Source organism: Asparagus officinalis, chromosome 4 (assembly GCF_001876935.1).
Source record: "Asparagus officinalis chromosome 4, Aspof.V1, whole genome shotgun sequence".
Classification (NCBI taxonomy): domain Eukaryota; kingdom Viridiplantae; phylum Streptophyta; class Magnoliopsida; order Asparagales; family Asparagaceae; genus Asparagus; species Asparagus officinalis.
The window spans coordinates 76,099,114-76,113,523 of NC_033797.1; the positions used below are offsets into that span (position 1 = coordinate 76,099,114).

The 14,410-nt window shown below is 43.3% G+C and overlaps 1 protein-coding gene across 1 annotated transcript in view; it reads right to left on the bottom strand.

Annotated features, from left to right (window-relative positions):
- The window catches only part of LOC109838950, a 27,139-nt gene continuing 12,938 nt past the window's right edge, over positions 210 to 14,410 (bottom strand). The window contains 3 exon segments of the mRNA XM_020407383.1: positions 210 to 816; positions 1,018 to 1,876; positions 1,879 to 2,301. Coding sequence (XP_020262972.1) covers positions 359 to 816; positions 1,018 to 1,876; positions 1,879 to 2,301 — 1,740 coding nt within the window. The 3' untranslated portion in view covers positions 210 to 358.

The window sequence follows — 14,410 nt, forward strand, 5'->3', positions numbered from 1 at the left end:
TTCAACAAAGTTGCAGAAAAAAAAAGTGAGTAAGAACAGTATATTCTCATGGCCCAACAAGCGAATCCTACATCTAAACAATACACAACCTAGATGCATATTAATCAGAATCCATTCTTTCATATATTTTAATCTGAGAGTCCTATGGTCATAAATCGTCTTAATTAATTTAATTATTTGCACGTAAAGGATCATTCTAGGACAGATTATAACTTAAAAGGCCTTGTATTAGATGGTAAATCAATTCTCAGTTTTCACTCATCAATTAGCCTCAACAAGAATGGAAAAATAAAACAAATGTACAACAAAAGAGTGAACAACTACTCTCCCTACCGCTGCTCAGTGAAAATACCCCAACTCACCGCGCCTTCTTCCTTGACTTGAATGAGAACCCACCGGGAGGTGAAGGGGAGAACTCAATTGGAAGATGAGGAGGATCAGACTGACCAGTGAGCATCCCAACGATCTCCTTAATGGATGGACGGCGAGCTGGAGACCTTTGGATGCAAAGAAGAGCAACTGTAATGCAAAGGAGAGCCTGCTCTTTGTCAATCCCCTTAATACTCGGGTCGACAAGGTCCAAAAGCCTTCCCAAATGAGCAAGATGCCTTGCCCATGAAATGAGATTCGCACGCTCAAACTCCGACATAGGTGAAGCTGTCACTTGGAGTGGGCGTCGCCCAGAGATGAGAACCAGAAGCAGAACACCAAAGCTATAAATATCGCATTTCTCAGATAAAGGACCTCCACCACCATATTCTGGTGCTACATAGCAAACAGTACCCCTCATGCTTGGGGTACTGCTGATTGTGCGACGAAACCGCCTTTGTTGTTGTTTGACAGGTTTGACATCTGTCTTGATATTAAGACGATGCACCGCTACGTTCGGATTGAGCCCTGGCATGTCTTCATAATTCCAGGCGAACACGTCGATGTACTCCCTGATTAGAGAGATTAACTCTTCTTTCTCATCGGGTAGGAGACTGTCGCTAATGAATATCGGTTTAGGATTTTCCTCACTCTTGGGGATTTCAGTGCCAGCAGCCCAATCCTGGCTTCTCCTCCTCCCTGCCATCGTCCTCTTCATCTCGCCACTGAGGCCATCCATCCACCACTCTTGACTGCCTCTGCTCCAATTCTTCTTCTTCCTCCTCTTCTTTCTCTCTGATGGCAATCCACAATCCTCATCATCCTCCTGCCACCAACGCGGGTGCTCTCCTCCTTCAATACTGCTTTTGCACTTAAGCATCCTCTTCCTCTGCTGTTTCTTGGTGAGCTCTTCACAGTACTCCTCTCGCCACCACTCCTTTGCTGGCCTGCTCTTCTTCTCCTTCTTCTCCCTCTCTTCATCCAATGAAGCCCACCACTCCAATCTCCGCTGATGTTTCCTACGCTCTGACTTCCCCAAAGTCTTCGGCAAGCAGTCCTCGGATGAAACAGTCGAGGGTCCAGTGATCCAATCGCTCTTCGGCCGTTCTTTCTTGATCTCCGAGCGAATCCATTCCATAACATAATCCTTTACCCCACCCCTCGAATCCCCATTGCCTCCTACATTACTGTCCTGCCGCCACCACCAGTCTCTACCCGTATACCCACTCTTCTTCCAGAACCCCCTTCGACTGCTCGAAGCCCCAATCTCCTTCTCGCCATCAACGCTCATTCTATCAAATCCTCCGACCTCTGAAGTCGATGCAACTTCCAATGCCATGATCGGTGAAGGAGATGATGCCATCTCGTCCCCATCAAAGCCAGCTGTTGTGGCACTCTCTGCCACAGTCTCGCCCATGACAGATGCATCATCCTCAATCTGCTCTTTTTTCCGGTCTTTCGGCGATTTAGGATCGACCCCAACAATCACAAACCTCCTCCTTCCTCGCTACCTCCTCCTCTCCTCCTCCAACTGCAGTAGCGGACTTCATCAGCACCACCAGCAGCAGTAGCTTTAAGGCGTGCAAGCCCAAAATCCGCAATCTTTGCTACGAACTGTGAATCGAGCAGAATGTTACTAGGCTTAATATCTCCATGAATCACCGAAGGATCGCAGACCTCATGCAAAAACTGCAGCCCCTTTGCAATATCCGCCGCAATCGAGAACCTCCGTCCCCAATCAAGAAGCTCCGGTGACTTTCGGCCAAGCAGCGCATCTTGAAGACTACCATTGCACATCAATTCATAGACAAGAAGAACTCTTTTCCCCAATCCGAGAGCTCCTCCCACAATCTCCTCATCGTCATCATCCAACTCTTCATTGCTCCGCGGCGCAGCATCGCACCATTTAGTTCGGCTCGTCGACAAACGAACCTATCGAACTAGACGCGAGCCCGATCTCGATGCGCGAGCAGAGGAAAGCATCTGCGGGCGACGGCGAAGGCTCGTTATGGAACTCCCCTGCCTTGAAGAGAGCCTGAATCCCATTAGTTGACGGCGACCTCCTGGCACGGAAGGGACCACGGAACACGGCCGAACCTCGCCTGGCGAGGATTGAGAGAGGGGGAGACGACGAACGTGGCTAGCGGCTGAGCTGTGAGTAGGTGAACGGCGAAGCGGGGTTCGGATCGCGAAACGGGCGGCGGCGGCGGGTTTTGAAGATGGAGCGGTCGAGGTCGGGGTTCCGTTCGAGTTGCACGGAAGCGGCGTAAGAGGATTAGGGCGAGGAGCGCAGGGACGAATAGGGCCATGGTGCAGCGGCGGCGATGCGGGCGGCGGTGGGGACGAGATCTTTGTGGTGCGGAATGAGGCGGGTGGCCGCCGCGGTGGAGGCGCGCGCGGTTGATGTGTGACATGGATCTTGATTTTTGAGCTTGATCAGCAGCTGTGATTTTGGAGACAGAAAAAGGGGAAATTTTGGAAAGTAGTTGATTTGAGATGAGAGAGGGAGAGAGGGAGGGAGCGGATTGGATCTTCAGACAAAAAGCTGATGCTCCTTTTTTTTTATTTTCCCCCTCTTGTGATGATACTGATTACTGAGATGAGGTTTGTTTTTGGCTTTTCAAAGTTTTACCTTTCATTTGATTTGATTACATTTGCGCTATAATTATTAAACACCTACAAAAAATGATATTTTCAAATGATATCTGTGTTCTTGTACTGTAGGACTTCGAACATGTGACTCGGTTTTGGTTAATGTTTTTTTTTTTCTTCAATTAACGAATTATTGTAATTGCTTTTTAATTTGGGATGGCCCATTAAAATTGGCCGCAAGTGTTCCAGACGAGTCCACAATAAGCGTCTGTGCGCTTGTGTGCAAGTTAGATCGGAGGGGTTGAGTTTATGGGAGCCAGCCAAAATCGAAAGGATTAAGTTGATAATTCTTGCACTTCATTATCAAAAATATATATATATATTTGTTTATATCGGTAAAAATAGTATTTCTTTATACATGTGACGTGATGTGATGCTTTCAAGTGAAGACTGTGTATTTTCATGCGCTCACGAACTGTCCGAATAAGATTTTTCTTAAACTAAGTCTTTCTCGAATACAAATACGCTATACTTTGATTTTTGCAGAAATATAAAATAATACTAGAAAGTTACTATTATTATATCTTAACGTCTGAAAGCAGCTTAAATGTGATCATCCACAAAGTCAAGCTAGATAAGACGAGTCGAAAACCAGCACAATTAATTTCGATTGGTCGTTCTCCGAGTGTTACTCTACAAATGCAGACGAAACTAGAATTGCTAGAACTGAAAGTTGAAGAGACGTCCAACAAATAATATTGGCAGGGTTTTCTTTGGAAAAGATTTGGATTGCGACCGATGATTTAGATACTCAAAAACTCTAGTAGGATAATAAGGGGCTGATTGTTTGCCTAAAAAAAAGTGGGAAATCAAAGAATAGGAAATCAAAGAATATGAAATCTTGTATTATGATTGTTTGGTTGGCTAAAAAAAGGAAATCAAATGATAGGAGATGAGATGAGATGAGTTGTTATCATATTATTAGATGATGTGAGTAATTTTTTAAGGGGCTGTTTGGTTCGTTTCCTAGATATAGGGAAATACATTTCCATGTACAAAAACACAAGTTTTGAGTTTTCTAAACTTTTCCAAGAAATAGATTGTTTCGCTTTGGTTCGTACAAAAAAAATGGTGGGAAACCAATGTATTTATTTTTCTTGTGTTTGGTTCGCATGAAAAAAAAAGGAAAAACTTTTGTTTATATGTCAAAAAGCTGACGTTGCTGCAGTTTTCGTCGATTTTACGAAGTTGAGAAAGGAATTGGGGAAGAAAAAAATCTAATGTGGCGGCGATTTTCACCGAGTTTCTCTTCTTCAACCCTAGCGAACCAAAGATGGGAAAAAACCGACGGAAAGCTTATATCCTACGTGGCCACGAAAAATCTGATGTGGAGGCGGTGTAAAACTTTTCCATCGAGTTAAAAAACGAACCAAACAGCCCCTAAAAAACTTGTTTTGAGATTATTTGGTTGATTAAAAAATAAGGAAATGTATTATAAGAAACTTATTTCCTATAATAGTTTCTTTCTTATATTTGGTTCATTCTTAAAAATAAGAAAATAGAGGAGATGAGATTGAAAGCATCCTAATACCACTAGAAAAGAACCCTAGAGAGGGGTGAATAGGGTTTATGCTAATCTAATCTGATTTATGCCAAATTAAAACTTACTAACAAATATATCCTAGCAAGAATGATATATTACAAATATATGTGTAAGGATATACAAGTAACACAAGGGTAAACAATCTAAACTAGATAGTGGGCAATATAAACAACAAACAATATACAAAGACAATATAAGATATGAACATAAAAATAAGTGCGCCAATGCAATCACAAACAAACGATGTGTTCACGGAGTTCGGTCCCCGCGGCCTACGTCTCCGCTCCTCACCTCGAGGAGATCTCCACTATCACACTGGGTTTTCTACGCTTACCCGAAAAACGTTTACACCTCACGATGTTGGTTTTCAACGCTCACCGATCAACGTTCACAATCACTCACAATGTAACTACACTAAACCTAAAGTGTTGGTCTCTAGCACGTATCTTCCTCAAGTGTTAGGAATTACAACCTCTCTCTAGGCATTTCCACCTACAACAGTCCTCTTGGGACGACCCCGTCTTTCACCACACACTCCTCTTGGTGTACTAGTGTATTACAAAGTGAACCTCGTAATTATAGCTCACAATACAACAAGTTTGTTCTCTACAATAGATGAGAACTCAACGTAGGCTCACACTTAATTGTTACAACTCTCACAACCCTAAATATACTATATATGAAAATACTAAAAGCTCAATGTGGGTGTGTATAACAATGAGATAAATCAAAGCTAAACTCAAATAAATTCTAGCTTATGGACATAAAAATCAAACATATAAAATAGCTAGATTGAGTTTAGGAAAACTTCTCTATATGATAACAAGAGAGAGGGAGAAGAGTAAATGCTCAAACACCAAAGGATGATCTTTACTTGTTCTTATGAAATTCTCTTCACAAACCGAAACTTGAAAAATGCTTAAAAGCTTTTTGAACAAACTTAAACCAAACTTTAAAACCCTTGTTAAACTCTCTTAAAACATTCTCTTAGTTATTTTTGGTCTGAGGTATGAGGGGTATTTATAGAGACCCCAAAACACAAAAAAACAAAGCAAAATGATCAAAAACCCAAAACTGGAACATGCTGGAAAAACTAGCCGTTACAGCATCAGTCAACTGACGGCTTTCATCAGTCGAATGATGAACTGACCGTTAGAGGTGTTTTCCAGCTCATCAGTCGACTGACGTACCTTATCAGTCGACTGATAACCTCATCAGTCGACCAAAACAAAACAGAATTTTTTGACAACTTTAGGCACTTTTATCAGTCGACTGACCAGTCGACTGATAACAGATATATAGCCTGTTTAAAACAGAAATCTGATTTTTAAACTGCCTTAAAAAATAGCAAACAAATTCAGAAAATTATGAAACTTTGGAAAATGATTGTAAACATGATAATACACATATGTTACAAAAACTGGTTTTCAAATAGCATCTCCTAAATGAGAAATCTCTTTATTTTTTAAAATAGTCCAAAACATAAAAATGAAACATACTTGTTTTGACATTTTGACTACACCATGTTTTGAAACTTCATAAACTGATTTCATAGACTTAATAAAAGATCTATGTTATGATTGTTAAGTCTATAAACTAATAAAACAATATTTTCACAAAATCATTTTTGTATAAACTTGAAAACTATAAAACCAAAACATATATATATATATATATATACCTGATTACAAAAGAGAGGAGAATGAATCTGATTCTCCCCTTTGTTTAATTCTGGGTTCTTCACGGTGGCGATGAGATGCCTCCCTCGAATGCTCGCGTTGAGTTTGCTTCTCGTTGACGATCCGACGTCTTGTTTCACTGGAACATGATCTTCTCCTCATGATTTGACGTTGTGGAGAACTTGCGTGGCAAGTTTTAGAACTCTTGATGAGTTGATTGATCTTAACTGTAATCGGTTAGACCAGCCAAGGATCTCTTCTTTGCTGCCAAAAAGAAGGATGAAAGATCTAGCAGACCGAACCCCGAACTGAATTGATTTTCAGTTATTTATAGGGGATTAAGAGGTATAATCGCCCCCTTAATTCGCTCCTAAGTGGGGCTAATGGGATGTAACCGCCCCCTTAAATCACTCCTGAGTGGAGTTGTGATCCCCTCAGATCGTGGAAAACGGTTTTGAAACCGTTCAGCTCGTGTTTGAACGAGTCAAACGCAGGCCCGCGTTCTGGCATGAATTCTGTGTCCAAACGCAATGCCTAAAAGCTTGAACGCAGCATCTGGAAGCTCGGACGCAGCGTTTGGAAGCTCATTTGCAGCGATTTAAGAGCTGCGTTTGGCAGCGGATCTGAGCTACGTTTGTACGATTTAAGAGCTGCGTTTGGCAGCGGATCTGAGCTGCGTTTACAGCAATTTGGAAGCTGCGTTTGTACGATTTAAGAGCTGCGTTTGGCAGCGGATCTGAGCTGTGTTTGCAGCTTTTGGAGCTGCGTTTGAGCTGCGTTCGTGGCTATGAACGCGGTGCATCTTGATGCTGGTACGCGGGGAGGACTTCCACGTCTTGATTTGAAGAGACCGTCGATTTGTAGTCTCTTTCTGTCAAAGCGTTGCAAAGATCGTTGTTTTGTAATCTTTTCTTTAGCTCTTTGATATGTGAGAGTCGTCAGATTGTAACTCTCGATGTTGATTGTGAAGACTGTTGATTAGAGCTTTCATCAGTTGTTGCGAAGGTCGTCAGATTGTAACCTTCATCAATCCACGTGAAAGTCTTCAAATTGTAGCCTTCTGGAAGTCGTCAGATTGTAACTTCCATCATCGGTGTTTGATGGGGATCAGCTATCTATTATGATTTTTAGACAGCCTACACATTGTTGATCTCAACTCTGATCTTAGAGTTGTTGATTCCTTGTGGTAAAGGATTTGTTCTCTGCACTTGCTTCGAAGGCATCTTGGTTGAAGGGATTTGCCACGTAGGACCTGTGTGAAGGTATGCGCCATAATCCTGCTTCCGGAATGTAGGGGTGGACCCTGCATTTTGAACTTGAGATGCGGGTCTCACCCTTGCATGTTGAATTTGGAACACGTGTATGACCTCGGCGTTCGGTTTTTGCATTGCGGGTCTGACCTTAATGTTTTAACTTAAGACATGGAAGTGGCTTCCGTGCATTTTTGACTAAGTCTTTGAGACTTGTCTTTGGCTCATCTGTTTTAAGTCTCGGCTCACATCCATTAAGCTGATGGACCTGCAAACGTGCATAGGATTTTTGGCAAACCCTCAGCCATCAACGGATTTGATAAGCCTTTACCGACTACCGTTTGAGTCGGGCTAGCATGTGGATTGTCTAAGTCCGTTCCACATGTAACGTTGTGCTAAGAGAATGAACCCTCTTAGACTTGATGCTATGATTTTGAATACATAGACTTTGTTATTTTCACGGGAAAAGACTAACCGACAACGCGTGTTAGGCGTAGGCTTATCTCTAATTAGGGATAGAGATAAAGTCCCCCATGCATAAAAGGCATGGATTTTGGTGCTACGATGTTGAATACGTAGACTTTGTTGTTATTTTTTCCTATGTTACTTGAAACACTGAAAGAAAGTTGAAAACGCCAGAGGTGTAATATTAACTTGGCATGAATTTTCACTTAGAGTGAAATTCAGAAATTTTCTTTATTATCACTAGGATAATTCCAGAAAATCTTTAATCCACTGGGGATTTTATAATGACAACTTGCTATTCCTGTTAAAAAAAAGATTAACAAGTTCATTGGGGGGGTTGACTGTTAGAGGTGTGATGTTAACCTAACAGTATTTTTATGGACCTATCGCTCCGTTGATGAGAGTCGATAAGTGGAAAGTGTTGCGATCGGAGTAACTTTGAGGACCTATCGCTCTATTGACGAGAGTCGATAAGTTGATTTTGTCAGAGGTGTTTGATATTAACGTGACAAGAGAATGTTGCGATCGGAACAACTTTGAGGACTTATCGCTCTATTGGGGAGAGTCGATAAGTTAATTGTCAGAGGTTTAGTGTTAACGTGACAGGATTATGTTGCGATGGGAGCAACTTTGTGGACTTATCATCCTATTGAAGAGGATTGATAAGTGAATTTTGTCAGAGGTGTGATATTAACATGACAGGAATTTGTGTTGCGATGAGAGCAACTTTGTGGACTTATCATCCTATTGACGAGGATTGATAAGTGGGTTGTCAGAGGTATGATGTTAACGTGACAAGATTGTGTTGCGATTGGAGCAACTTTGTGGACTTATCATCCTATTGATGAGGATTGATAAGTGGGTTTTGTCAGAGGTTTAGTGTTAACGTGACAGGATTATGTTACGATGGGAGCAACTTTGTGGACTTATCATCCTATTGAAGAGGATTGATAAGTGAATTTTGTTAGAGGTGTGATATTAACATGACAGGAATTTGTGTTGCGATGAGAGCAACTTTGTGGACTTATCATCCTATTGACGAGGATTGATAAGTGAGTTGTCAGAGGTATGATGTTAACGTGACAAGATTGTGTTGCGATGGGAGCAACTTTGTGGACTTATCATCCTATTAATGAGGATTGATAAGTGGGTTTTGTCAGAGGTTTAGTGTTAACGTGACAGGATTTATGTACTTGTGATTTGAACAAGATTTTGGGGACTAGCGTCTCGCTGGGGAGAATTGCTTGAGTTTATCATCAGGAACAATGAGTTTTGATACCTGTGATTTGAATTTGATTTTGAAGACTTAGTGTCTTGCTGGGGAAGATTGCGATTTGAGCAATTTTGAGGACCTATCATCTTATTGAAGAGGAGTGATAGGTTGATTGTCAGAGGTGTATTGTTAACGTGACAAATTGGGAGTGATGCAAGCTGCATTCATACTCTGTGGGTGATGATCGTCAGAAGTGTAATGTTAACTTGACGATGTGAAAGATTTATTACTCTTAATCCAATGGATTCCAAGTAACCAACCCCCAGTCTTGATTAAGACTTAGCAGGGGAATAAAAAGAGGTAGACAAGGCACATCACCTAGTGGGGCACTATCCATGAAGTCGGAATAGAGGCACATCACCTGGTAGGCCATTATCTGATGAGTTTGACTATCAGAGTGACGGTTAACGTGATAGTTTTGATGGACCCGCCATCCTACTTGAAGAGGATTGGTGGGGGAATTTGGAAAAACTAGACTATCAGAGGTAACTGTTAACGTGATAGTTTTGTGGGCCCGTCATCCTACTTGAAGAGGATTGGTGGGGGAATTTGGAGGAAAAGGACTATCAGAGGTGACGGTTAACATGATAGTTTTGGTGGACCCGCCATCCTACTTGAAGAGGATTGGTGGGAGAATTTGGAGGAAATGGACTATCAGAGATAATCATTAACATGATAGTTTTGATGGACCCATCATCCTATTGAAGAGGATTGATAGGGGAATTGGAGGAAATGGACTATCATAGGTGATCATTAACGTGATAGTTTTGATGGACCCATCATCCTATTGAAGAGGATTGATAGGGGAATTTGGAGGAAATGGACTATCAGAGGTAACTGTTAACGTGATAGTTTTGGTGGATTTCGTGGTTGACAGAGGTGTTCTATTGAACATGACAACTCAGAAAATTTATTATTCATAATCCAATGAACTACAAATAAACCAACCCCCAGTCTTGAACAAGTGCAGAGGGGAAAATGGTGGACATGACACATCGCCTAGTGAGCCACTGTCTAACGAGTTTGACTATCAGATGTAACTGTTAACGTGATAATTGTTAGACCCGCCATCCTACTGGAAAGGATTGGCTTCAGCGGCCGTAGTATCTTCCGGTTCTGACTGGGAAGAGTGAGCTTGGTCCGATTGCTCAGGAGAAGATTGGGCTTGGTCCGATTGCTCAGGCTGATCCTGCCTACTTTGTTCTTTATCTTTGATCCTGGCAATGATCTTTTGAGCATGTTCGCCTTGAGAGATTAGTTATCTCCAGGAACGGCATTCTGCAACTCCTATTCGGGCTAGGAGGTCAGTCTGCAAGTTGTGTCGACAGGTCTCTACTAAGGTAGACTGTGTCATACCTGACGAACACCGGAGAGCCATGGTTCGGAACCTCTTGACGAAGGCTTTGACGGACTCCCTCTTCTTCTGCTTAGTGGCGAGAAGAGTATGGATGGAGACTTATGTATCCTCTTCAAAGAATCTTGACAGGAAGAGTCTCTCTAGATCCGCCCACTTTTGGATACATCCCGTAGGCAGTTTTCTGAACCATTCAAAGGCAACTCCCTTGAGGGTGCCAATGAATAATCGAGCCAGTATGGCGTCATTTGATATCACATTCCCAGTCTGTGACTTAAAATGATAGATATGTTGGTTCGGTGATCCCGTGCCGTCAAAAGTTTGTAGTGTCGTGAGCTCAAACTTTGGAGGATAAGGGGTTGCATCCCATTCGGCAGGATAGGGCCTGGAAACTCCCTCGTCTTGGAGCTTGCTTCTCTTAGCAATGACATTGAGGCGGGCTTCCAATTCTTCCATTTTGACAGACTGGAGATTCTGTTCGTTCTCTGTCTCTCTTCCTTCATCAGAGGGAGATTCTAGGTTGTGGGCTTCTTGGTCAGAAGCCGTGTCATCAACCACTTTTTCCTTCCTTTTGCTTGTGTGAGGTCGGGATGAAGACGTTTTTCCTCTTCGGGAGGATTCTTGCCTAGTTGGCGAATCTGTCTTCTGAGATTTGGCTTTGTCTGCGACGAGTTGAGTCAACAGGGCCATGAGTTCATTGATGGCCTCCTGCAGAGATTTGAGCATGGCCTCCTGCTCAGCAATTCTCCTTACCAGGTCTTCATGATTTCCCGTCATATAAGCGGAGCTCTCATGCTCAACAAAAGAGCTTGATGATTGGGACTTCGCAATGGCTGAGTGTTCATCATCGGAATTGGTTCCTCTAGCTAGCTTCCGATAGTTGACGGGGAGAATGGCTCCTGTTCGCGTCCGAGTGCGTTGGTAGACTCCTTCAAACTCGTTAGCAATTTCTCTGACGGTCGGTGAACGACTCGTCTCAGAGTCATCTGAACTAGGACCTGAGGCTTTTCCTCTACCGATCACATTGATAGTGACCCCAGGATATTCGGTCTCTGGAGACTTCCTCCTGTGAGAACGTCGTCGTTGGTTGGGCAAAGCAACGTTCGTAAATTGGTTGAACACCAACAGTTTGACCGCATATGAGCAGCATTGACATCCTGAGAGGACCGTAGGAATCAGTCGTTCACATTGGAATGAACGAATGACTTGTTGCATCAGTCTTTCTCTCAATATGAACTCTTTCAAATCTGTTGCAAAGACTCGAGAAGAATTACTCACTGATTGTGAGGTTTGAATTAGAACCCCCAGTCCATGATTGGACAGGACTGGCTCTTGGTGAACATGGATCTGGTTGAGATGCCTTGAATCCATGAACTTCTTATATCCGCCCCTCAATATAGTCACGCTACGTGTAGGCATATAAAATTGCTTATAGGTCTATTAGCACAGCTCGGCACAAACCGACGAACCAACGAGGCGCGGGGGCGGCGACCGAGATCGACGAATCGCACGCAAGCAACGGAATACATCCGTGTCGCCATTTGGAATCAATGCAGTGCTTAAAGAGTCAAGCGACGTGCATCCAACAAGGACAAACTCTGGCGACGAATCTACTGATGCGAATCAAGATCAGTTTTCGGACTCGAACATCAGAGAGCCGGATTTATCTGCCTAATGCAGGGATCCAGATTTACTGCCCAAATCAGGAATCGGATTACTGCCTAATCAGGGGATCCAGATTTATCTAGTCCTAATCAGGATCCAAGATTTTTACTGCCTAGATCGGCGTGATAGGACCAGATTTACTGCCTAAACAGGAATCAGATTTACTGTCCTAATCAGATTCCAGAGTTTAACTGCCAAATCAGCGAATCAGATTTACTGCCTAATCAGGATCCAGATTTACTGCCAAATCAGGGAATCAGATTTACTGCCAAATCGGATCTAATCAACCGAATCACCGAGACCGCGAAAAACGCGCAAAAACCACAACACCCAGCAGTGTTGGCCGACAGTTGTCATTTCGCGGCCACCAGCAGGTGGGCCGACGTTTAGTCATTTCGCGCGCCACCCAGAGGTGGCTCGACAAGTTGTCATTTCGCGGCCACCCAGAGGTGGGCCGACACGTTGTCATTCGCGGCCACCCAGAGGTGGCCGGGACAGTTGTCATGTTTCGCGGCACCCAGAGGTGGCCCGACAGTTGTCATTCGCGGCCACCAGAGGTGGCCTGACAGTTGTCATTTCGCTGGGGGCACAGTAATGGGAGCTATAAATAGGCCCCTTGGTTCATTTGTTGAAGGGCTTGGCAAATTTTGGTTCGCTCAGAGAGGCGAAGCTCCTGCTGCGGATTGGAGACTCCGCGAACTTTAAAAAAGATTGAAACTTTGGGATCTTCTTGGACTCACTCCTCTCAGATCTGGGTGCTCGGCGATCATCAACAGTCAAATAAGGCCAGGCATGTGGGAGAGGCATCAGATCCTCAGATGCTACGCAGGCATACTCCGGATCTCAAGCTTGGTCTTAGCCATCCGAACTTGGACGATTGTTTCCTTGGTGAAACCAATCCTCCCGGACTATTATTTGCCTTGGTGAAATAATACCCGTCGTACTGCGTAGATCCGACCGATCTAGATCGTCGCGGTGTGCTGGTCCACGGCAAACACCCGGCGCAGGCCAAAGAAAGCCACCAAAGCGATCGCCGCAAAACAGGTCGTAAAGACTTGACCTTCGGCTTGGAATAGATTGCGTTTTGTTGTTCAACAGAGGAAGGATTACACCAGACATCTGGTCATAGTGTTATTTCAACATAGGTCCAGCTCTTTGCTGACTGATTTAACGCGTCTGTAGGTAAACGCGATGGCCGCCGATTGTTATAAAAAGACCACCAAAGGTTCTTCCTTCTCTTTCGATGCATGACGGACTTATCACGCGAGATAACTCCCCCAAGCCCTTCTGAAACCTAAAGTATAAGGTGAACACTCACTGATGACAATGAGAATTAATATCATACCCAAACGAAAAGCTACGATTTTTTCACCTGAGAATATCCTTATTTCAGTGATGCATTGGCTCTGCATGGGTCTCAAGAACGTCGGTAGATATTTAAATCCTTAAGCTCCTGTTATGATAGTAAATAAAAAGAATTAAGTCCGAGCATCCAAGCGTGAACTTCGCTGATTCAGTAGTTAACCCGTGAATTACCTGCCGGTCAATCTTGTTTAGGCGATTCTCACTTCGCCTAGGTTTCATTTACCTGCGCGACCACAGGGTGCACGATGACCTCTCTATGACTCCGCACTGCACTCTAACTTCCTGCATAAGGAGCCATTATAGGATCGTGCTATGATGATTTACTTCTAATTCTTCGAAATTTAAAAGTTCAAACCCACATCCGTTTACACCCAGAGATTAAAACTTTTGATATGGGTGTCATTATGCCCTATGTTAGAACCTCGATTGAATGTCAAAACCTGAAAACAATATTTGATATAGACCCATTCCTTTGCAAATGGCACAAAAGATCCCAAGTCGAATTGCTCATACGTGCATCCACTTTCCTATCATATAGCCCTCCCGTGTCAGCAATATAGGCCCAAAGTTAAAAAAGGAAATGGAAAAACAACCCTCTATTCATTTGTCATAAAAGATTGAACAATAAATGTCCTGGTGTTTACCCTTAAACTTCAGTTGGCAGGTTTACACTGGCCATTATTCCCTGTAGACGACATGGAAAATGCTTACAGAATCTATGAAGTTCCAGCTTCCTATTAGTACTAGATGAACCCATCGACTCGGCAAGGCACTTTGCCATGATGTCCCAGTCGT